Genomic DNA, 26,514 nt, shown 5'->3' with positions numbered 1-26,514 from the left:
CTGGTGACTTTAGGGCTAATGTTACCTACTTTACATGTTCCCAGTTAACTAACCATTAAAGGTAAGAGTCTCACACTGAGTCATTTACTCAAAATTTACAAAATCCTCCTAGAGCAACTGTCTGACTCACCCAGGAGCCATGAGTCACACTAACAACAGTGGCCCAGATGCTGAAAGGCTGGTTGGAAATGCATTCTCCCCATTCTCTGCTCTCCCTGCTTTGTGATTTCCTTGGATTTCCCCTTGTACCAAACAGGTTATGAGCTCACTAGGACGGAAGAAGAGAGACACTCAGCCTCCTCCCAGTAGATTGGTCATTAGGCAAATGATAGCACGATCTGGCTTGGAGACTGACCCAATTCTGTCCCTACGCTTTCAGGTGGACCATCTTCATTACAATTTCTCAAATGACTGCTAGCATGAGGAATTCATAAGACTACAACTATGAGGAAATAAAATAGATGTAAAGCCCAATTTTACCCTGCTTTGGAAATTAGTTTTATTAGATTGAATAAGATAAAGTAGACATTCTTATAGGCCAAGAGCAACTACACACTGGCAATTTCACATGATTCAAGCTATACTCAGAAATTCTTCAATTCTGGATTCTTGTCTTCTCAGTTGACTTCCTAACCCGAAGCCAGTTGGGTCCCTGCTATGTTCCTCTAGCTTACCTAACATAAACATTCACTGACTTATTCTCTGAACCAGGGACTGAGCAAATGTTTGTTGAAAATAAGGGCACGGGGGAGTCTATCCTGGCCTTTGAGGAGCTCATAGTCTAATAAGAGAGGGAAACTTTAAAAACATATATGATCAGTGTGGTGATAGAAGTATGTCAGAAGTGTTATGGAGCATCAAGGAGCATCATACTTGGAAGTGAGGAAGTTTTCAAAAAAGAGTTGACATTTGGATTGTACCTTGAAGGATATGTAAGATTCCCTCAATGATCAGTCATGATACCAAAGAGACCGAATGTTCTGGGAAAGGGCCCATAACTTGATAGGTCTCAATGATGGGATGCATGGAGGTAAGAGGGGACAGGTGTCAGATTTTAAATATGGCCGTCTTCTTCCTTTATGGTTACATAAGTCACAGAAATTTTTCTTGACCAACAGAGCCACCCAGGCATCCTGAGCCACAGAAATTTTTCTCATGAGGGGAATCTCATTTTTAATCAGGGAAATAACATATAACTTTGCAAAATTTAGAAAAGCTTGTTTTCATTCTATGACTGGTGAGACTTGAAGGGAAGAATCAAGTGAAATGATAGGATGCATAGGCTTTAAAAATTATCTTTTTTTTTTTAAGATTTTATTTATTTTATTTGACAGAGAGAGAGATCACAAGTAGGCAGAGAGGCAGGCAGAGAGAGAGAGGAGGAAGCAGGCTCCCTGCTGAGCAGAGAACCTGATTCGGGGCTCGATCCCAGGACCCTGAGATCATGACCTGAGCTGAAGGCAGCGGCTTAATCCACTGAGCCACCCAGGCGCCCCTAAAAATTATCTTTATTGTGTTTTCCTACCTACAAAAGAAATACAGATTCACTTAAGCAATTCCAATGTTAAAGAAATATACAACCTAGAAACAAAAAGTTTTCTGTGCTACAACCTCCCAGACTCAAACCACTGTTACTATACCAATGTACTGGTGCAAATTCATTTAGACTTTTATTTCAATATATAAACTATCATATTAGTATAATTTTCCTCATACCAGCAAATATAGAACTACCTCATTCTTTTTAATGGGTGTGTAATATTCTGTTGCATTAATGAACTATGATTGATTGACTCAATCTTTATTCTATGGAAATGTGAGCTGTTTTTGATTTTTCATGATTATAAACAATGTTGGGATGAACATCTTTTTACATAAGCCTTTGCAAACTTGTGTTTCTGTAGTATACATTCTTAGAAATCCTTCCAGGAACTGACATAAAAAAATAATCATTTTTCATTTTAATGATATTGCTCAGTTACCAGCATAAAGGGGGTTATCAACTTCTATCCTGACAATGTATGCAGGCCCCAATTTCCCCTGCATTTTTTTCAGGGGAAGAGAGGCAGTCTGTTCTTATCAAAGAGATTGCAGAACCTCGAGACTCTTCATTTAGCTCCACGAATGTCTGTAGTTCACATATCTCTCTGGTTTTTAATAAATTAACATTAATAGCAGCTCGAAGATTTGCCCATAAAAGTCCACATTTACGCCTATCCTTGGGCCATTCCAAGTATGCTTTCTTTTCCAGAAGAGCTTTCAGCTTAGGATACCTGGTAGGAATGGAGTAGAGTGGAATGGGTTCCAGTAAGATAAACATGACATAATATGAGTTTTCATGGAAGAGACTGTGGTGGCCAAAGTAGAGTTCATAATGGCACCACTCACTCTGGACAAAGTTGGGAGACAAAACAAAGATGGACTTACAGCTTTTCTCAAGGAAGTTCATGATATTTTCAGTAATACTCTTGCCAGGGTCAAAGTGTCCCTCATGGAGGCAAATCAATTTCTCTTCTTTCTCTAGATTGGGGATTAATTCATGCTTCACCCACATAGAATCATGTTCACTGTATGAAATAAACACATGGAACCGGACATTTCTCTTGAGTTGTTCTTGGCTTGTCTTTCTAATCCTCTGCAGTGTCTGTGTCCACTGACCCAGCATCCTGAGATACCAGGGCAGATCAAAGTAGAAGCAGAAGAAGACCACAGCCATCCCCAGAACTAGCATGATAACCACATTGGTGACAATCAACAGAGCTGTGTTGCAAGATAATTCAGGAAGATGAACATCCTTTAACTGAGTCCCCTTTAGATTCAAAGGTTATTCGCAGATGTACGAATCTGACCATCCAATCATCATGCTCTCTGAATACTTTTCAAGCTGGATGAAATCTCTTAATTCACAAGTACACCAGAATGGATTTCTTCTTGCATTCAGAGTCTTAACTTCCTGACAACTCTGAAAAAAATCCAGAGATGGGCTCAGAATTAAGTTCATTTCAATGTTCAGAATTGAGAGTTTTCTGAAATGACTACACCCAGGAAGATCAGTGAGAAAATTAAATGCAAGATTCAGCTCTTGCAAAGACTTCAGATGAATAATGTCTTTAGGGACAGTTTGAATTTGGTTATTATTCAGGTCAAGAATTTGAATACTTCTGGGCAAGCACCTGAAAACAGAATCAGCAAATCTGTTGGAAGACAGGTTCATAGTGATCAAGGTTTCTGGCCAAAAGCAATTTTCATCATTTTCATGTTGTAACAGATTCTGGCTCAGATCTAAGTGCTTCAAGGATGTGTTGCTGGCAAAGAAACCCACTAAAGAAAGTGTCTCCAATTTATTGCCCTTCAGAATGAGAGTTTTCAAATGAGGCAACTGGATAGGTTGCTTAAACAGGTCATTTGTTAAGATATTATTAGCAAAATTTAAATACTGGAATCTTGTAGGATAAACAGGAAACAGCATGTGAGGCATTTGTGCATCTGATATAGTCAGGTTTTCTATATCCATTTTGGTAAAAAGCAAGTAGACCCTCTCCTGTGGAACAGAAAAAACTCTGCATTGTACGTGCTCCAATTTCATAGTTCTCATTACAGTCTTTGGGTAATCAAATGAATTGTGGTCAAGATAAACCTTGCCTCCAAAAGTTAGATGTTGGATTTGGAAGCATTCTATTGATGTGTGCCGAATAAACTGGAAGAGTAGGAGAAGGTCATCCCAGAGTAAATCAACTTAATAAGTAATAGAATAGAGGTCTTGGAATCCTCTAAAGTAAGATTTTGTTGAGTTTCATAATTTGCAAGTTGGCTTTTGCCATCTATATTTGTCATTTCTAGTACTTTTGAGGTCCTGATCCCATCACGCAAAAGAACCCAGAAATTTGTGTTCATTGGTAAAACAATGTGAAGTTTTGTTGTGTTTAAGATGGGCAGGTTACCTTCTTCATAATGAGGAAGACTTTTCAATCCTAGGAAGACAGTATTTAGATGCAAATGAGAAATTTTCTGGAAATCTGATTTTTGTATTTTTGCCCCACTTAAACCTAGAATTTCCAAATGTGACATGTTGCCAGTTTCCTCACAGATAGGCATGGTGTCAAAATCATTGAAAGAAAGATATAAATGTCTGAGACCTGCCAGTGAATACCAAGTTACAATCTTCAGTCTGTTATAAGACAAATCTAAATATCTTAACTCTCTGTTGAATTCAAAGGTCTTGACCTCCAGCTCTTGGATTCTGTTATGGCGCAGAATCAAAACTTTCAGTTTAGAGACAAAACGAAAATCTGAACTCTGAAGTAGAGAAAGGAGGTTGTAGGATAAATCCAGTGTGGTTGTGGTTGGGGTCAAGTCTGCAGGAACCTTTCTTAGCAACATGTTGGAGAAATTGGCCGTTAACTCCCTTTCTTCTGGCAACTTTGAAGCCCAGCCCTGCACTGACACAGCAATACTACAAAATACGTAAATGCTTCTGATATGTTTCATTGTAACTCCAAGGATTCTATCACTGGTTCCCTCGTATGAATGATGAAGATGAGTTCAAATCCTGGAAAGACATATAATACTAAGCATATAATATGAAGTGGTTATGTCATTTGTTAAATTCTATAGGATTTATTTATTTATTTAAAGTAGGCTCCATGCCCAGTGTAGAGCCCAACATGGGGCTTGAACTTACACCCCGAGATCAAGACCTGAGCTGAGATCAAGAATTGGACACTTAACTTACCAAGTCACCCAGGCACCCCAGTATAGATTATTTTTAATGCCAAAAATGACTCTATTCACCAAGAGTTTGGAATAGGGTTCCAGCCTACATTGACTGCATTGAGTCTTTGACTTGATCTGAGAGCTTGGGTTTTAGATTTCCAAGCCAGTTACTGTGCCATATCCTCATCGCTGAGGCAAGTCAGGACTCCCACAAGGGAGATAAATATATAATAGTTGGCAGAAGTGCCTTTTTCCCAGTTCAACTTAGGAATTTCATTGCCAGGTCATATTCAACACTCTCCCTTCCATGCCATTTTGATAGCCTGAGGGCTTTAAGAAAACTGAAAGTAAAAGATTTTAAGACTTTACTCTTTTAGAGAAGCTTAAGGCTCACAGCAAAATTGAGGGAAAGGGGAAGGTACAGAGACTTTCCATATCCCCCTACCTCCACGCATGCCTGGCCTCCCCCATTATCAACATGCCCCATCAACGTGGCTCATTTGTTGCAATTGATGGATCTACATTGATGCATTGTCATCACTTGACATCTGTAACTGACATTACAGTTCACACTCTTGGTGTTGGACATTCTGTGAGTTTGGATGAATGTATAATGACTTGCATTGATCATCATGCATTCATTCATGCCCTAAAATTCCTCTGTCCTCTGCTTATTCATCTTCCCCCTGCTCCACAACCCCTGTCAACCACCGATCTTGATTGTTTTGTCTTTTTTTGATTGTTTTGTCTTTCGATTGTTTTGTCTTTTTTTTTTTATTGTTTTTGTCTCCATAGTTTTGTCTTTTTCAGAATAGCATATAGCTGGAAACATACAGTATGTAGATTTTCCAGTTCAGCTTCTTTCTCTTACTAATATGCATTCAAAGTTCCTCCATGTTTTCGCATAGTTTGATAGCTCATTTCTTTTTAGCACAGAATAATATTCCATTATCTGGGTGTTTCATAGTTCATTTATCCATTCATCTACTGAAGGACATCTTGGTTGCTTCCAAGTTTTGGCAGTTAAGACTACAACGGCTATAAACATTTATGTGCAGGTTTTAAGTTCTCAATGAAGTAATTTTTTTAAATTACTGAATACTATGGGCTCCCAAATTAATGTCAAGATATTGTTCTCCCTAACTTTTATATTGGTGGACATAGCGAGTCCTTTGAGCTAATATTTGATTTTCAACAAGACTTACCTGTGTACATGGAAAGTCCAAAACACAGAAATGAACAGAATGGTTTCTGTCCTTATGGGGCCATATGTCTTCAGGTTGGTGGCAAAAGCAATCTGGATCACTGCCAAATAACAGTAATAATGATGAAAGTAGTTTCCATTTCTTTCTACCATGCCAAAATATATACACATGCCTGCACAGGTACATGGGCACACACACACACACAGCTCCTCAGAACAATGGGTTGGTGTGAAGAGCCCAGAGAGGTCTCCCTACACCATATCTTCTTATGGAGTATATCTTTTGGTTGCCCTACTTGTCTGTAAGAGTGACCAGTCTGAGGAAAGTGAAGGTCGGTGTGTATTGGACACATGCATGGATAAGCAGGAAAACTCACCAAGCTATTTACCTTGCCTTGGTATTTTCCCAATGCCTGGTTGGGAGAACATAAAGTTTAAGCATTTATGTTTAATATTAGACTCTAACCACTTCCCCTCACCTCCCCTGCACCTGGTATGGGAGAACATAAAGTTTAAGAGTTTATGAATTCAATATTAGACTCTAACCACTTCTCCCCACCTCCCCTTACTGCCTCTTTTCTTGATAGAGTCCCAGGGGATCTTTCCTACCAATAGTGTGTCTCTTCAGTCATTTTCTCCAAACAGACAGAGGAATTTTTAAAAGGCATGTCACAATCAGCCACTCCTTTATTCCAAATCGTCCACTGGCTTCTTATCTTAACCAGAAAAAAATCCCAAGTCCTCGCAAGATCTGACATCTTTAGTGCATAACTCCCAACTCTTGTCTGGTCATTCCTTACCTTACCCTTTCCAAGCATGACCCCACATTAGATCTTTGAACTTGTACTTGCCCTTCTTTTTCCAGAATACACTTGTCCCAGATGACAAGCTGAATGCTCCTTCACTCCCTTGACATCTCTCTATGACAGTCACCATATCAGATAGGCATTTTTTTGACGCTCCTCTACAAAATATTCCTCCCTAATCATTCTCTATTCTCCTTATCTTAGTTATTTTTCTTTCTAGTACTTCTCACCACCTAACATACACATTTGTTTTGTTTGTGGTCTCTCTTTTCTTATCCCCTTACTAGAATGTAAGCTGTGAAAGAACAGAAGTTCTATCTGTTCTAGTCACTGCTATAGTCCCAGTGTCCAGAAGAGTTCCTGGCAGCTTAATACATTTCTTGGATAATGAATATTGTGAAAATCTTAATTCTTCAATTGTCTCTGCTCTGTGTCTAATTAAACAGCTAAAGTCTGACTTTTCTCTCAAAAGCCTCAGCACCCATGAGTTTCCTCCTCTTTAAAATGCAGGTAATAGTCTTTAATAGTACTCTCCCCACAGAGTTTAGGAATAAATAAATGAAATAATAAGTACATAGACATGGGGACAAAACAGGCAGAACTCGGACAAAAGGATACCTGGAATATTACCTCACGTTCATCTGGATTTTTCTTTCTCTAGAACCTGTCCAAATTTGTCATTGTTGTTGTTAAGAAATCCTAGAAAATGTGGATATTTCCCATTTTTAAGTAATTTTAAAATGAGAACACTTTATAAAACTGTTTTGTAGAATATAGGAAAATGGACACAGCTATACTCAACCATCTTGTGCCATGACTGTGAAGAGAAAACTTTGATTTTGATATTCCTTGTCTATTGTGTGCTCAATGGACGGGGGCGGGCACCAAAGGCCCTAGGTGGGGGAATGGGATTGAGAAGATGGCCTGGGGTTTTCACCTTTCCACTGAGAATATTCCTCCAATCTACCCCAGGTAGTCTTTTTTTGGTCATCTCCTTTTTATGTAACCCTTAATATAACATCCAATCATTAATGTAAGAACAAACATGAACATAGTAAGACAGCCTCTATGATATAACTTTATGTTCATGATAATCTTCAAGATTTTAAAAATACAGCAAAATAAAATTGTTACCAGTACCATAATAGTACATTTATATCTATTCAACAGATAGCTTATAGCTATCTACAGATAGCTAATAGCTAATGGCTTCCCTATGTTGACTCTATCATGTAAATGAGGCAATGGCCCATTGATGTATTTTTAGGTAACAACACCAGCATTCACAGAGTTAAGTAATACTAACTTCATTTAGCTTGATCCTTGCAACAACTGCCTTACAGGGTCAGTGCTATCACTGTTCACCTTCTACAGATATGGAAGGTGGTGCTTAAAGAGGTCCTGTAAGTGCCTCAGAGTCACTAAGTTAATATACCAGCACCTGGTGTCCTAGTGACTCTGCTATCTTGTCTCTCTAGGTGAGCCAAGGTAAATTAGTTTTGAAAGATGTTATAGTACCTTATTACAAGAAGTTATATGTCACTAAGTCATACTGATTCTTTCAAGTGTCCCAGTATACAGTCCAAGGAACCTAACGAGTAAGTCTGCCAATGACCACCCACTTTAGGTTTTATATCAATTCCTTACAAGGACTGACATGGATGGAGCCATTGTGTTGAGTCCTATCTTGTTGAAGCCATTGTATTTTGTTACAGCAGCCAGCCTGGGTCCTAACTATGTACTGCCACACTTAATATAAAACCCATACACCCTCCCTGAGCTGCTCTTGCTTCCTTCTGGGATCTCCCTTCATACCACACTTGCTCTGACCTTAGCGTCCTGCACTAGCTTGTCCCCCTGCTTGGGATGCTGTTTCCCCAATCCTTCTTTGGCTGGATTGTCTTGTCTTTTAGATCCTGCCTTATAGATTATTTCCTCTAAGAGACCTGACTTGACCACCTAATCTAAAGTGCCCAATTTGTGGGGATGCCTGGATGGCTCAGTCAGTTAGGCATCTGACTTTGGCTCGGGTCATGATCTCAGGGTCCTGAGATCGAGCCCTGTGTTGGGCTCCCTGCTCAGCAGGAAGTCTGCTTCTCCCTCTCCTCTGCCTCTCCTTCCCCCTCCCAGTAACACTCTCTCTCTCTCAAATAAATAAATAAAATCTTTAAAAAAAAAAGAGGCTGACTTGTAGTAGTTCACATCACCTTATTTTATGTCTCTTCGAAACATAGTGCTATCTGAAACCTTGGTTCATTTATGTATTGACTGTCTCTTACAACCATAAGAAAGGAGCTGACGACCCTGCGGACTTCTGTATCCCTGCCACATAGAATAGTGCACATAGCACATGCTCAGTAAATGCTTTTTAAATGTATAGATGAATGAATGATTTCAATTTTGTATCTCTTAGCACAAGGTGGCATATAATATGCTCTCAAAAATGTGTGTCAAATGAACGAATTTGTGTTGTGAGTTCCTGATATGGTGCAGTGCTCAATGGTCAGAGAATTGAGTTTAGTGTTAGGGATTGATAGATTTGTGTTCAAGTCCTACTTAGCAACTTACTGGCTGTGTTAAATTAGACCATTTATTTAACTGCTGAAGGGTTCCCTTTTTTCATCTGTAAATGTATTTTGTGCAGAGTCCTAAAAAAAGATAATGTATACATATCACTGTCGTCACATGTAGATTTTCACAAATGGTGGCAGTCATCTAGGCTCAGAGTTGGGCAATTTCTGGCATCAGTTTTAAAGGGTGTCAAGAAACTCAATAATCAAGATAAATAACTTTTTAATGAAACATTTAAAAAAATTAATTTTAACCTAAAAATCCACAACGAACAAAATGTGAAAATTTTTCATAAAGACGGGATCATTAATCCTGGTTTTTCCTTTTGTCTCAGGATCCGATGTGGCTTGGCAGGACCCCGGCAGTCATTAAGCTGACAAAAGTGTATTTGACATTATCATTTCACAGAATACTTCAAATGTAGCTCCCAGGGGATATAGCTCAGCGGCAGAGCATTTGACTGCAAATGTAGCTCCTGGGTTTGGGGGCTATGGCCCCTGAAAAATGCAGCAGAATCCAACCCAGCTGCTACCTCTGGAACCCCCTGAAATGAGGTGTCATAGCTTTCATATCTTACTGACTTCTCTATATTTTACTGACCTGCCCGATGCCACAACCTCATCTGTAACTTATTCTAAAGAAGGGAGAGGAGCCAACGCTTTTTGAACTTCTCTAAATATAATAAAATAAAAAGGTCCTATTTCTTAGTTAGTACCTGTGCCTATGGCGTTTCATTTCAACATTTTAAAAAGTAGGATGTAATTTTTTTAATGAAAGATGCATTAAATATGTATTCTATATTGTCATATCCCTACTACTGCTCTGCTCTGCTGAGAGCAGGTGAAAAACAGAAAATGACTTTCTTTGTTAGCTCATAATTTAAAAGTCCAAATCAAAAGACACTATGAAATGACTGTTGGTGGTTGACCAAAGAACAATCAATCGCCTCTTTTTCTAGTGAAGCAAAAAAGTGGAGAAGGAGTTAAAACCTCACAGCACGGGAAGTGATCTTTGCAACAGAAGAAAGAGCAAGGATGAAACTTTTTGAAAGCTTCCCACGTGGCCGGCATTGAGCTGCATGCTTTCATATGTTATCTTGTTCAATCCCTTCAACAACTCAACAGAGTGGCGACCATTTTTATCCCCTACTTCACAAATGAAGGAGCTAAAACTCAGAGGTTAAGTAAGTCACCAAGGTAACCCAGGGATAGAGTATGGATTTGAACCCAGACCTTTCTAGTCCCTTCCCAGAACCCAAACGGAAGACATTACAAAACCTGAAATAAAGTCATTTGGGATGTGATCATCCACCTTGATTCCATCATCAGAGTTAGCTGTCATGGTGACTTCTTCCACTTTTCCCACCCCTCGTGCCTCTCTGTGAGTGGCAAGCAGTGCTATGTATACATTATCTTTTTTACAGTGATATGTATACATTATCTTTTTTTAGGACTCTGCACAAAATACATTTACAGATGAAAAAAGGGAACCCTTCAGCAGTTAAATAAATGGTCTAATTTAACACAGCCAGTAAGTTGCTAAGTAGGACTTGAACACAAATCTATCAATCCCTATGACACTCAGCTAGGTGTCATAAAGCACAAGACACTTTGCCTATGTGCATTCCTAAGCTACGAATTCACAAGAAGTTGAACACAACTTAGAAAGTACACAGAACCCTAATTCATAACTCAGCACAGGTGGTCTGTGAGAAAGCTCTCCTAGGACTCAAATGCCCAAGGGCTATTAATCATTCTGTAGCCTACAGCAGCCACCTGGCCATCTTTGGCCACTCCGGACTTCTGCAGGCAACAGAACAAGGTCTACATTGTACAAAATCCATCAGGTGTGCCCCTACTTTCCGCCCTATAGCATACATGCAGAACTTTAAAACCAATAAAGGAGCAACAACGATGCTTTCAATAGCCAAACAGCAGATGTTATTTACATGCATGAAAGGAAAAATAAAAGCTGGAGAAACCTCACCACCATGATGGGAGCCTCCATTCTGGGTAGAAGGACTGATCAGGTTTTAATCGGCAACCAGTGAAAGGAAACCCTATAGGGTCGAGTGCCTGCAAGACAGTTTCTTAGATCAGGAGCCCCAAGGTCACTTGTTAATCATTCATCTTGAGATTAACATAGGCACAATAATAAATACTAAAAATCTGAGTTATAAGACTACTTTCCTTCCAGGTACAGGAGTTCTAATGATCCCTTCTTTAGAAAAGACCCATTGAACCCTTCTTTGTCAAGAGTGTTAGAGCGAACAGGGCTGGCAGTTCTTACCGCTGGGGCTTGCCGCAGGTCCAGAGGGGCTGTAGGCGGGAATGGTTCATCCACTGGGCTGGACTGCCTGCAGGGGCACAGGAAATCAAGCTTTTCCGGTTGAAGCTGAAGCTCCTTTGCCCCCTACTGCACGCTAGCGGCATTACACGTCACATAAACTCATTACACTCTTCAAGCACTTTGTAAAAAATGGCAGTAAAATACTCATTCATGATATCTACCATTTTTTTAAGTGTAGTGCCACGAAGCCCACTCACGTGGTTGTGCAACCGTCACACTATCCATCTGCAGATCTTTTCATCTTCCCAAACGTTAGCTCTCGACCCCTTAAACTACTCCCCACCAGCCAACCCCCACCTTTCCACCCCCCACCTCCCTCCTTCTCTTAGCCCCTGGCCTCCACTCTCTGTCTCGCTAAGTTTGACTACTGAAGGCACCGCATAGGAGTGGAATCGTGGAATTTTGTTTGCCCTTTCGTGACATGCTTTGTTCATTTAGTACACAGTGTTTTTGAGGTTCTTCCATGTTGTAGTGTATATCAGAATTTCCTTCTTTTTTTCCTCTTCTCTCCGAATAACTGAGTCACCTCCAAACTCACGGGCAATGCTTGAAGCTATGCTCATCTTCTCAGACCTCCCACCTCAGGTGTGGCCACAGTTGTGGGACTACCTGGTGGAACTGTCACAGTCTTTAAAGGGTTCCCAGTTGAACTTACTCTTGACTCTTTGTCTAACATTTTAAGCACTTCTTGGGGCTCCTAGGTGGCTCAGGTAGTTAAGCGTTTAACTCTTGGTGTTTGCTCAGGTCATGATCTCTGGGTGGAGAGATTGAGTCCCACTGCGGCCTCCATAATCAGCAGGGAGTCTGCTTAAGATTCTCTCTCTCTCTCCTCCCTCTGCCCTACCCCCTGCTCAGATGTGCTTAAATATGCACTGCTGGGGCACCTGGGTGGCTCAGTGGGTTAAAGCCTCTGCCTTCAGCTCAGGTCATGATCTCAGAGTACTGGGATCGAGCCCCGCATCGGGCTCTCTGCTCATTGGGGAGCCTGCTTCCTCCTCTCTCTCTCTCTGCCTGCCTCTCTGCCTACTTGTGATCTGTCTGCCAAATAAATAAATAAAATATTTAAAAAAATATATGTGCCACTCATTTCTCTCAAATAAATGAGTAAATCTTTTTAAAAAAGGAAAAAAAAAGGAAGACACTTCTCTAGAGCTTCTTGGGACTATAATCTCTTGTAGGGGTGGCACGGTTTAGATCCTTCCAATCTGTTCTCTGAAATCTCATTTCCTTCAGTGAGAATTCTTTGGGGGCCCTGAGATGATGACCTGAGCTGAAGGCAGAGGCTTTAAATAGAAAAATATGTAAAAATAGGGGCACTGGGTGGCTCAGTGGGTTAAGCCGCTGCCTTCAGCTCAGGTCATCATCTCAGGGTCCTAGGATCGAACCCCGCATTGGGCTTTCTGCTCAGTGGAGAGCTTGCTTCCTCCTCTCTCTCTCTGCCTGCCTCTCTGCCTACTTGTGATCTGTCTGTCAAATAAATAAATAAAATCTTTAAAAAACAAACAAACAAACAAACAAACAAAAAACCTCTTCCAAATGGATTGTTCACAGGAGGAATGGCCAATTCAAAAATGAATGATTATAATGGGTTCATTTAAATGTGAAAATGGGGAGGGGTACTTTCTTAAAAAAAGATTTTTTTTTAAACAATAATATTGGTATTTTTCATAAAAATATAATACATGTATTTCTACACATAATTTAGAGGGGGAGGTGACACCTGGATGGCTCAGTCATTCAGTGTCTGCCTTCAGCTCAAGTCATGATCCCAGGGTCCTGAGATCGAGCCCCATGTTGGGCTCCCTGCTCAGTGGGGAGTGTGCTTCTCCCTCAGCTTCTGCAGCTCTCTCATGCTCTGTCTCAAATAAATAAGGAAAATCTTTAAAAAAATTTAGAGGGGGAAATCCCACAATAAGTAAGAGTAGAAGGAAAAACACCAACCGAAATGAACAGTCTACGTAAGGCACACCTAAACATATGCAAACATGTCCATATACACATAGAAATAGGTCCCGAACGCACATCCATCAGGAGCCTGGGGGAGGGTCCTTCCAGCTTATTGGATAAACTAAGCTCTAAAATCCCTTTCATCTCAGAAATTCTCAAGCCACTATGATTAGCACACCCACAGTCTGTATTGTCCTCTCAAGAAAAAAAAAAACATGACTTGGGTTTTTTGGTGTCTAGAGACATAGTCTTCCTTTTCCCAGAGCCCAAACTGTCTAAACACTTCACTCTGTCAGTGAATGGAAAAAGTTTTCTTTACTATTTTAAAATATGCTCACCAAAACCAAGTCAAGCCCAGTTAAAGGGAAGTATTCTGTGTCTCCACCGTCATTATCACCGCCTGGGTGGCTCAGTCGTTAAGCGTCTGCCTTCAGCTCAGGTCACGATCCCAGAGTCCTGGGATCAAGCCCTGCATCAGTCTCTCTGCTCAGTGGGAAGCCTGCTTCTCCCTCTCCCACTCCCCTGTTTGTGTTCCCTTTCTCACTGTCTCTCTCTGTCAAATAAATAAATAAAACCTTAAAAAAAAAAAAAAAAGCACCTTGCCTTTACCTCCTAAAATAAGGACCGGAAATATTATAGGAAGTGTTACATACAAGATATTGGGTAATCCTTACCAGAAACTCCATCAAATTTATATATAATTCCCATTTGACGAATGATGAAACTAGTTCAGGGAGAATAAGAAACTTGCCCAAGGTCACCATCCAGTAAGGGTTGGAGTCAGGATTCAAAACTGAGCCTGTCTGGCTCCAAAGCCCACCGTGTTTTCCCTATTCTAGGTGCCCAGAAGTTCATGTTCTACTCTCTCTGCCTTCACCGGGAATTCCTAAATATTTAAATCCTTAAATATTTAAATATCTAAATATTTAAATCCTTTGCAATTAGCAATAGGAATAGTAAGCTCAGAACCATAAACTGATCATTTGGGGATGTGATTTTTTTTTATTCTTCTCAAAAATTTTTTTCCTTTTTCTGTCCCTTCTCCCCCTTCCCTTACTCTGAGGTTCAGCGATGTCTGCTGTTGTAACTCCCCCCCACATGCAAACACACACGCTCTCTCTCACATACTTTCCCCCCTCTTATAACTTCCTCTGATTTCAGAATTCTGCCTGCCCTATTTCTTCCTTCATATATAAATTGCAATGAATAGAGAATCTGTATTACCTCAGGTGGACAGAGATTTAGTTTAAAGACACTCCGAGAAGGAAGGAAGCATAGCAGCACACTGCCGGGCTTCACAGAGAACCAGCAAAATGGCCACTGCAGTGTTCCTGGTGGTCGGGCCATCTTACTGTCTTCTCCAAAGCGGGCAAAGGCTGTTCTCCACTCTAGTAATGAGTCAGCTTCTCTTTGACCCTTCCTCTTTCTTAATCTCCTTCTCTTTCTACTGCCAGCTTCTCCTTACAGATGCCCTTGCTTCTATTTCTTCCTACAGCCTTTTCTCAGTGTCATAGCTTAGGGTGGGACAGAGAGGTCCTGAGGGGACTTTCTGAAGATAAGAAATCTGATTGGCTCCTTATATCCAAGGAGCTCCAAATGGCATCTCTATTGGTCAGAGGACCCATGGACCATCTGATAGTCTACTGGCCCATTTTATGTCTTGCCTTTGACAAGGGCCCAGGTCCGGGGAGGAAAGTCATATAACTCAAGGCTCCCCACGGGTGGAGCTAAGGGACTTGGGCTGTTTCCCTTAAAACCACTACAGGCTAGCTCATAATCTAGTAGGAAGCACATGTTCATTGAGAAATAAAGCTCGTCTATAATTATAAATATCAGTAAGAGAAAATAGTGGCACTATTTATTTTTTCTAAATTATATTTCTGAAAAATAAAAGGTAACAATATTCTCACATGGTTAGGAAATTCCAATTCTGTATCATTCACTTACTAAACTCGAGTGCTCACTTCGGCAGCACATACACTAAAATTGACTGTACTTGACAAGTATAAGGAGGGGAGGAAAATTGTAGTTTGAACAGATAAATTGAATGGCCCTAAATTCTTAATGGAAACCCAAAGAAAGACTTTGCAGAGATTTTGGTAAATACTTCATTTTCAAGGACCAGAGCAGCACAGTCCAACAGAGTGTAGAAATAATGCAAGTCACACAGGTAACTTCAAGTTATCTAGTAACTATATTTCAAGAGACAAAAAGAAACAGCTTAAATTAGTTTTAATAATATATTAAATCACTATATCAAAATACTAACATATATTCAATATAAAAACTACTGAGATATTTCATATCTTTTTTTCATACAGTGTCTTAGAAATCTTGTATGTATTTTACACTTAGAGCCAACTTCGACACAGACTTGCCACATTTCACACACTTGATAGCCACATGTGGTCCGTGGCTGCCATATTGAACAAGTAGAGCTAAAGCCTTAAGTTAATTAATGACCATCCTACAATTAGCTAACAAACTGGAACTCCTATTCATCCACAGAATTTTCCCCAGCAATGCCAAATATTGGTATTTCTCATTTCCTCACCTGTCCTGACTTCAGTTCTTATTCCCTTTCTCAAATGATCCTGTGCACTCTGCAAATGATCACTGTTGTAGAAACATCTATGAGACCTGTATCCTCAGAAATTACCCACAAAGCCTTTAAGGATAAGAAAGAATATATATATTTTATATATAGATATACAGATTAATATATAGATATGTAACATATATAATATATAATATGTTAACATATATATAACATATATAATATATTACATATTACATATATGTGTAATATACATATTACACATATATGTAATATATTATATATGTAATTGGATTTCTTTTCTTCAGAAAGTACCTTAAGGATGAGTCTCCATCCTGACCATAAACTATGACACTGAGAAAAGGCTGTCAGAAGAAATAGAAGCAAAGGCAGCAATAAAGAAAAGTTGACCACAGTAGACAGAGAAGGAAATTGAGCAAGAGGAAGATATTCATATATTAGAGGTGGAATGGGGGAGAGAAGAGTGAAGATGAGCAAATACTAAATAAAGAGTAAAGAAGAAAAGAGAGAGAACATGGAAGGTTTTTAAAAGTCAGAAAGGGCAGCTGATTAAAGGAGAAAGCAAAAACATATTGGAAAGAAAAGGGGACCAAAAACAGAAAATCAGGATGGAAGGCAAGGGGCAGGATAGGAATGGAGACTCCTCAAAAATGGGAGAAAATAAAATTTATAGGCTAAACAAAAGAGTAACAAAGGGAAAACAGTAGAGAAGGAAAGGAGGAAGGTCTGGATTTCTCGTTCAGGTACCAGTTATTATTATAGCTTTATTAATAACTTGCTTTATGTGTAGACCAAATAGAGAAATGCTGTCACATAACAGACACCCTGTAAGATAAGTTAGCGTGAGGAATCTCCCTAGATTTCCTCGCTGGCAACCAAATATGTGCAATGTTTAGACTGAATCTGAAAAAATTACTAAATCACACTTACTAAGATATCTTCTAATATATCCAGTGGTGTGCTAGAGCTGGGTTATATCAGCTCATAAGATCCAATGTTTAATTTTTTAAGAATTTTGTGAACCAGTTGTTAAAAGGAACAATGATTAAAAATTCAATTGCAGGGTGCCTGGGTGGCTCAGTGGGTTAAGCCGCTGCCTTCGGCTCAGGTCATGATCTCAGGGTCCTGGGATCGAGTCCCACATCGGGCTCTCTGCTCAGCAGGGAGCCTGCTTCCTCCTCTCTCTCTCTGCTTGCCTCTCTGCTTACTTGTGATCTCTCTCTGTCAAATAAATAAATTTTAAAAATCTTAAAAAAATTCAATTGCAGAGGCTTGCAATTAAACAAACTATATTAAAAACAAAAGTAATAGGTAAGCAAAACTCATCATTTCCTAATTAGTTTACTAGATATTTATGGTTTGTTATGTTCCTGAAGCTACTTGTATCTTTTGTATCTGTATGGCAGAAAGAGTATAGAGAATGCATAGCATTGTCTTTCTTGGTTTTTACATCTTTAGTGGAACATATCTTCCCATAATTTCCTAACAGAGTCTTTGAGGTTTAATTTAGAGTAAGAACTTAAATGTCCTGCTTCATATTTGTTTGATTGTTCCAAATAATTTGCCTCACAAAATTTTATTTTCTAGTTTCTGGTATTGAGAAGTGCAATGCCATCTTGGTTTCTGATTGTTTGTATGTGCTTTTCTCTTTCTCTCTGGAAACTTTGAGGATCATTGTCTGACATTATTCTAAAATTGTTCTAAAATTCCAAGAGGAGGTGCCTTCTACCATTTATTTTGCTGGGCATAGTGAAGAGATTCATGTCTTGCAGAAATTTCTTTGCTTTGTTACTTTGACAATGTCTTACCCTCCTTTTTCTCTGTCTGGAATACTTATTAGATCAGGTGGACCTCCCAGATTTAGGCTCTTATTTCTTATTTCTTCCCTTACATTGGCAACTAGCCCTTTTGTTCTAAGTCCTTAAAACTTCCCTTAGAATATTTTCCAATGCTTTGATCTCTTTGGAGGATGGGGCTATCATAGTTGAGTTCCAAGAAGTATCTTCAATATGTCTTGGAAGAGAGGTTAACATCCTTGTAGACCACATCACCAACATGCAACACTCCTTTCCCAGCCCTCAAAGACAGAGTGCCTGGGACCTAGTTGATTAATTTGATAATGGATTTTTATTAAGGGTGGTCATCCACTTGTGTGGGTGTTAATCTGTGTAATTCAAGAAGTGACTGCATCCTAGTAAGGGGATGAAGTCCATCAGAGAACTCTGGAGCAGTGAAGGAAGGAAGGATGAGCTAGTCCGAAGTGTTGGGGAGCCGCTGGAAGAAATAGTCCAGAAAAAGAGAACATGAGAGGTAGCCAGAAACTCATCATGCCTCTGAAATCCTCAGGAGAGGCTGCTCTCCTGTAACCATGCAGACTGGGGACTTGAATGGTTTTATTTGAAAATAAAAGGAAAAACTAGAAACTTTGATGCTATTTGGGTTGCATTAGTGAGGCTGAAGTTGTTCATGTGTTTGTTCTCTAACTGGATCCTGGTCTTGTTGTTGCTGTTCTAGATTTTATTTTATTTATTCATGACAGACAGAGAAGGCAGGGGGAGAGGGAGAAGCAGGCTCCCCACAGAGCAGGGAGCCCAATGCAGGGCTCGAACCCAGGATCCTGGGATCACGATCCAAGTGAAGGCAGACGCTTAACCAACTGAGCCACATAGGCGCCCCTAACTGAATCTAGTTTTGAACTGTTTCTCTCATTGCCGATATACCAATTGGGATTCGGAGCTCTTCTATTTTATTCTACAAATTCTTTATATAAAAGAAAAAAGTTGGGTGCCTGGGTGGCTCAGTGGGTTAAAGCCTTGCCTTTGGCTCAGGTCGTGATCCCAGGGATTGAGCCCCGCATCGGGCTCTCTGCTCAGCAGGGAGCCTGCTTCCCCCCCCAACTCTGCCTGCCTTTCTCTCTGCCTACTTGTGATCTCTGTCTGTCAAATAAATAAATAAAATCTTTAAAAAAAAAAAAAGAAAGAAAAAAGTCAGTTTTATATGTGATATTTACTACCGGTTTACTTCTCGATTTGTCATTTCTCCATTGGCCATGTTTAGCCGTTTGTGTTTATCTGGTTATTCATTTGGTTGTTTGTTTTAACAGGGAGCTATTTCTAATTCTTGTATGGTCAAATTCTGTCTCTTTTCTGATTTTATTTAATCTTAGATAAAGCCTAGGACTATCCAGACAGCCCATGAGTAACAGCTCAGCTCCAGTGCCACGTGGCATGACATAAGATAATGAAGATACTAATAATAACAATAAAAATGGCATCATCATAACTAACATTTACAGAGTTTCTGTTCAGTGTCAGGCACTGTTCTATGCACATTACATTTTTAACTCCTTTAATGCTCATAACAATAGTTTGAGACATGTATGGTGATACTCATTTATATTTGTGCTAATAAAGCAGGGAGAAAATGCATAACCACTGAGGGTCACTAGAAGGAGGGGGAAGAGGCAGAATTCAGGCTGGGGTGGTCTGTCTCTGGAGTACTCGTCTTACTCTGCTGTAGAGGGAATAGCGAGACCCTGGCCTTCCACACATCATACCGCTCATTTCTTTTAACAATCATATGAGGGAAGCACCATTATAATGCTCATTTTACAGTTGTGAAAGAGGAGGCTGGAACAGGTTAAGGGATTCATCCAAGGGCACAGAGCTACAGAGAAATGGAGCCAATCATATTATATTTATATTTCTCTGACTGACTTATTTCGCTTAGCGTAATACTCCCTACCTCTATCCATATTGTTGTAAATGGCAAGATTTCACTCATTTTTATGAATGAGTAATAGTCCACTGTATATATGTACCACTTCTTCTTTATCCATTCATCAGTGGATAGACACTACAGCTCTTTCCATAACTTGGATCTTGTAGATATGCTACTATAAACATCAGGGTGTGTTTATCCCTTTGAATTAGTATTTTTGTATTTGAGTAAATATCCAGTAGTGCAATTACTGGATCATAGAGTGGTTCTACTTTTTGAGGAACCTCCATATTGTTTTCTGGAATGGCTGCATCAGTTTGCATTCCTACCAACAGTGCAAGAAGGTTCGCCTTTCTCCACATTGTTGCATTTCTGTGGTGTTGGTTGTTATTTCTTTCCTCATTTGTGATTTTACTTACTTGGGTCCTTTTTCTTCTCTTTTTGATGAGTCTGGCTAAAGGTTTATCAATTTTATTGATTTTTTCCCAAAGAACCAGCTCTAAGTTTCATTGATCTGTTCTATTGTTTTTTTTCAGTTTCCATATCATTTATTTCTGTTCTAATCCTTATTATTTCCTTTCCTCCACTAGTTTTTAGGCTTCATTTATTGTTCTTTTCCTAGATGCTTTAGGTTTAAGATTAGGTTGCTTATTTTAGATTTTCCTTGCTTCTTGAGGTAGGCTTGTATTGCTATACACTTCTCTTGTAGGACTGCTTTTATTGCATACTAAAGGTTTTAGGCCATTATCTTTTCATCTTAATTTGTTTCCATGTATTTTTAAATTTCTTCTTTGGTTTCCTGTTTGACCCATTCATTGTTTTGTAGCATGTTGTTTAACCTCCATGTATTCATGGTCTTTCCAGACTTTTTATTTTGGTTGACTTCTAGTTTCATAGCACTATGGTCAGAAAAGATGCATAGTATGACTTCGATCCTCTTGTATTTGTTGAGACCTGTTTTAGGACCTAATATGTGATCTGTTCTGGAGAATGTTCCATGTGCACTTGAAAGAATGTGTATTCTGCTGTTTTAGGGTGGAATGTTCTGCATATATCTATTAGGTCCATTTGGTCCAGTGTATCATTCAATATCATTGTTTCTTTGTTGATGCTCTGTTTAGATGATCTGTCTATTGCTATAGGTGGGGTGCTGAAATTCTCTACAATTATTATAAGCTAGTTATTTTATGTTTGTTATTGTTTTATATATTTGAGTACTCCCATGTTGGGTGCATAAATACCTACAATGGCTATATTTTCTTATTGGATTGTCCCCTTTATAATATAATTATATAATACCCTTTTTTTGTCTCTTACTACAGTCTTTGTTTTAAAGTCTAATTTGTCCAATTTAAGTATTGCTACTCTGGCTTTCTTTTGACATCCATTTGAGTGATACATATTTCTCCACCCCCTTATTTTCAATCTGTAGGTGCCCTTAGGTCTAAAATGAGTCTCTTTTAGGCAGCGTAGAGATGAGTCTTGTTTTGTTTTGTTTTTTATCCATTCTGACACTGTATGTCTTTTGATTGGAGCAGTTAGTCCATTAACATTCAAAATAATTACTGATAGATATGTATTTATTGCCATTTTATTGCTTGTTTTGTGCTTGTTTCTGGAGATTTTCTCTGATCCTTTCTTGTCTTTGTCACTGTTAGTCTCTCCTTTGCACTCAAATTCCCCTATTTCTTGCAGGGCTGGTTTGGTGGTCACAAACTCCTTTAGTTTTAGTTTGGGAACTCTTTATCTCCTTCCACTCTGAATGAGAGCTTTGCTGGATAGAGTATTCTTGGCTGCAGTTTTTTCCCATTCAGCACATTGAATATATCATGGCCCTCCCTTCTAGCTTGCCAAGTTTCTGTTGAGAAATCCCCAGCTAGAGTTATAGGTTTTCCCTTATAAGTTATGGACTTCTTTTGTCTTGCTGCTTTTAAAATTTTTATCACTATTCTTTGCAAATTTAATTACAATATGTCTTGGCATTGGCCTGCTTTTATTGATTTTGATGAGGGTTCTCTGTGCCTCCTGGATCTGGATGACTGTTTCCTTCCCCAGAGTAGGGAGGTTTTCAGCTATTATTTCCTCGAATATATTTTCTTCTCTCTTTTCTGTTTTTCTTCTGGGACTCCTGTAATATGAATATTATTACATTTGATGGAGTCACTGAGTTCCCTAAGTCTAATCTCAGTTGTACAATTCTTTCTCTCTTTTGTTTGGCTTCATTATTGCCCATTATTTTGTCTTCTAGGTCACTAATTCATTCCTCTGCTTCCTCCAGCTTGCTGTTTATTTCATCAAGTCTGTTTCCAATCTCTCTTATTTCACTCTTCACCTCTGATTGATTCCTTTTAAATTCTTTTATCTTAGTGGTAATGGTCTCACTGATGTCTTCTATTCTTTTTTCAAGCCCAGTGAGTATTCTTTTGATTATTGCCTTAAATTCTCCATCAGGCATGTTACTTATATCTGTTTCACTTGAATCTATGGCCATGGCCTTACTTGTTTTTACTTGGAAAATATTCCTCTGTCTTGGCATTTTGTCTAAGCCTCTGCCTTCTTCTGTGTGTTTTAAAAGAGAGTTATGTCTCCTGCTTCTGAATGTAATGGCTTTATGAAGAAGAAGTCATATAGTGCCCAGGGCCTCGTGCTTCAGTGAGTGTTTCTGGTGTACACTGTGTGTGCTCTGCTGTTCTATTTTGGCTATTCTATCCTGCCAAGGCTCTCCCTGCCTACTCTGGGTAGTGTTTGGTCCTTGGCCTGAATGTGGCAACTTTTAACTACATGAGACCTGTACATAACCCTCTGGTCAGGAGATGTGGTGTGGGCAGGGTTTTGTGCTGGTTTTCCAGAAAAGGGCCCACTGCATTGGGACTGAGAAGGGCAGTCCCTCCAGAGCACAGAGCAGGTGGGCTTGTGATAAGCAAGTTAGGCAGCCAGTGTCCTCTCTGAGCTTCTTCCATCAGGTGGCCCTGTGTTTATGCTGGGGAGTAGCAGGGGAAAATGATGCCAGTAAGCTCCTTTGTTCCTGGAGAGGGGTATTATAAATAAAGACTTAGTTTTGATATTTCCTTTTGTTGGCTGTAAATTTTTCAAGTATAGGAAAGTATCAAAGTATGGGCGCCTGGGCGGCTCAGTTGGTTAAGCCACTGCCTTCAGCTCAGGTCATGATCCTGGAGTCCTGGGACCGAGTCCCATATTTGGCTTCCTGTTCAGCAGGGAGTCTGCTTCTCCCTCTGACCCTCTCCCCTCTCATGCTCTCTCTCTCTCTCAAGTAAATAAATAAAATCTTTAAAAAAAAGTATCAAAGTAAAAGCAAGCACCAACCACAAGCAAGCCATGATAATGTTTTTGTATATTTTCAATGAGACTTTTGCTCCACATATTTCTACCATATGAAACCATCCTACACATATACTTTTGTATCCTATGTTTTTCATTTATATTTTAATGTAAGCATCCCCTTATGTTATACATTATTTTTTTAGATTGTGGTAAAAACATGTGGTAAAACATATGTGGTAAAAACACATAACAAAATGTATCATCTTAACACAATACACTATTTTTTTAAAAGAATTTATTTATTTATTTGACAGAGATCACAAGTAGGCAGAGAGGCAGGCAGAGAGAGATGGAGAAGCAGGCTCCCTGCTGAGCAGAAAGCCCGATGCGGGACTCGATCCCAGGACCCTGAGATCATGACCTGAGCCGAAAGCAGAGGCTTTAACCCACTGAGCCACCCAGACACCCCCACAATACACTATTTTTAATGATTATAAAATGTTATTAAACAAACACAGCACATTCCTCCATTGTTGAAAATTTGGAATGCTTCAAATTTTTCACTGTTAACAATGACTCTGCAATTAACACACTTGTAAGAAATATTTGGCTCAGTGGGTTAAAGCCTCTGACTTCAGCTCAGGTCATGATCTCAAGGTCCTGGGATCAAGCCCCACATCGGGCTCTCTATTCAGCAGGGAGCCTGCATCCCCCCACCTCTCTCTCCTGCCTCTCTGCCTGCTTGTGATCCCTGTCTGTCAAATAAATAAATAAAATCTTAAAAAAAAAAATTTGTCTACATTCAACTTATTTTCTTAGACTAGATTTCTTAAGTAGAATTACAGGTCAAAGAACATGGTTATTTTATTTTATTTTCAAAGATTTTATTTATTTATTTGACAGAAAGATACATGGAGAGAGAGGAAACACAAGCAGGAGGAACGAGAGAGGGAGAAGCAGGCTTCCCGCTGAGTAAGGAGCCTGATGGGCCCTAATCCCAGGACTCTGGGATCTTGACCTGAGCCCAAGGCAGCTGCTTAAAGACTGAGCCACTCAGGTGCCCAGAACATGGTTATTTTAAAGCCTTTTTAATATATATCCAAATTACTTTGCCCTCCTATTATCACTATATAAAATGCCCATTCCACTGTAGTCTTATTAATATAACAGACTTATAAAAATGGAACTTTTTTTTTAAATGGGACTTTTAAAATATCAGTTTAGTGAAGGTCTCTAGAGTGAAGTGTGAGACAAGATAACTGGTTTTGCAACACTTTGCTGACCAACAAATGGGGTTGGAGAGTCTGAGAGGAGTTAAACATTAGAAGAGGATTTGCAGTGGCGCCTGGGTGGCTCAGTGGGTAAAGCCTCTGCCCTCGGCTCAGGTCATGGTCTCAGGGTCCTGGGATTGAGCCCCGCATCGGGCTCTCTGCTCAGCAGGGAGCCTGCTTCTCCATCTCTCTCTGCTTGCCTCTCTGACTACCTGTGATCTCTCTCTGACAAATAAATAAATAAAATCTTTAAAATAATAATTTAAAAAAGGAAGAGGATTTAGACAGTTTTTGGTGTATTATGAGTTCCACTTACCCTACAGAAGGAATGGAAAGATGTGCTCCCATATCTGTCGTCTATAGATGGTCATCTATAAGCCAGGGAGACGAGGCCTAGAACAGCTCTTTCCTTCCCACCCCTCAAAACACTAACCCTGCTTACACCCTAATATTGGATTTCAAGCTTCCAGAACTGTGAGTTAATATATTTCTGTTGGTTAGGCCACTCAAGTTGTAGTCCTTTTTTTTTTTTTTTTTTTTTTTTACATTAGCCTTAGCAAACTAGTACACAACTAGCGCTGAGCATTGAAGCTTGATTATGAAATCTTGAAGTTCAGTACAGGAAGTGCAATCACCCTGGAGAAAACAGGAAAATCCAGTCCTAGCAACTATTGCAACTTCCATTACAGAACAAGAGCTTTAAAAAAAAAGATTTTATTTATTTTGAGCATGAGTAGGGGGAGGGGCAGAGGGAGAGAAAAAAGAATCTCAAGCAGATTCCACCCTAAGCATGATGAAGGACCCTGAGATCATGACTTGAACTGAAATCAAGAGTCAGGTGCTCAACTGACCAAGATACTCAGGTACCCCAGAACAAGTACTTTTATATATTTTTTAGCATATGTTTTGTGGTTTTAAGTTCCCTTCCAGTATGTGTCATAAAAGTTTTTTTTTTTTTTTAAGATTTTATTTGTTTATTTGACAGAGACTACAAGCAGGCAGAGAGGCAGGCAGAGAGAGAGGAGGAAGCAGGCTCCCCGCTGAGCAGAGAGCCCGATGTGGGGCTTGATCCCAGGACCCTGGGATCATGGCCCAAGCCGAAGGCAGAGGCTTTACCCCACTGAGCCACCCAGGTGCCCCTGTGTCATAAAAGTTTAAATGATGATTTTTCTATATCCCTAAATTCTAACTCCATAGTTTAACTTTTCAATATCTTTGACAGTATGATCTTAATCTAACTTTTCATGCTTTTATCTCACTGTCATTTTTCATAAACTACATGGCTCAGTCAAATTGGGACACCAATCCCAAAATAGTCCTGGATATTCTTGTCTTTGTTCTCTTCATCTCTCTATTTATAATGGTCTTTCCATTCCCCAACATCACACATTGAAAAATCCAAAGTTAAAATCTTCCTTCAGTGTCTAGTATAAAAACCATCACTTCTAAGACTTTTTTTTTTCATTCATTCAATCTGAACTTCCATTGCATATTTTTGTTTCACTGATTTTTATTTCAGTTATCTGGATTCATGTAATATCCTCTGATTGACTTTAAGTTTCTTAGGGCAAGAAGCAACTAGTACATGTTGTTACTTGAGTTTCTTCTTCCAGAAGTGGGGACTGAGACAAGAGCTTTGTGTACAGGTCATTTGTTTGGAGAAGTAATCTCATGGATCAAGAATAAGGGGACTGGGAAAAATGAAACAAAGAAGAAGTGAAAAGGCAATTTCAGAGTGAGTAAAGCTCAGTCCTACTGGGGACTCATTGAGGAATGGTATAGAACGTAACTCATTTGTTAACCTAAGAAAAGAAAGCAATATATATCTAATGGCTCCCTTTCCTTAAGTGGTAAGGGATCTCCCTGGGGAATATCTCTGGCACTTCTAGCTTTGGGAATATACCAGAATGCTTGAACAGGCTTCTGTGAACATTACATACAGGGGTATTAATGAAGTCACAGGGCATAAAATGAGAGATACATGGTGCAGCTATGACAAGATGCTGTCTGCTTACACCTTCCCAGAGCTGACAGCTAGACTAAAAGGATAGAACATGAGAATGATTGATGAGT

General features: G+C 39.5%; 1 protein-coding gene across 1 annotated transcript; it reads right to left on the bottom strand.

Annotated features, from left to right (window-relative positions):
• Positions 1–1,785: 1,785 nt before the first annotated feature.
• TLR10 (toll like receptor 10) lies at positions 1,786–26,076 on the bottom strand. Its single transcript, XM_059163505.1, is given in 5 exon segments — positions 1,786–3,735; positions 3,738–4,549; positions 5,919–6,018; positions 11,584–11,650; positions 24,758–26,076. Coding segments are annotated over 2 exon segments (2,487 nt in total). The 5' UTR covers positions 4,489–4,549; positions 5,919–6,018; positions 11,584–11,650; positions 24,758–26,076; the 3' UTR covers positions 1,786–1,999.
• Positions 26,077–26,514: the final 438 nt, after the last annotated feature.

Source organism: Mustela lutreola, chromosome 1, assembly GCF_030435805.1.
Source record: "Mustela lutreola isolate mMusLut2 chromosome 1, mMusLut2.pri, whole genome shotgun sequence".
Taxonomy (NCBI): Eukaryota; Metazoa; Chordata; class Mammalia; order Carnivora; family Mustelidae; genus Mustela; species Mustela lutreola.
Note: the sequence above shows the minus strand (reverse complement) of the source record. Positions and strands in the feature narration are given on the sequence as shown.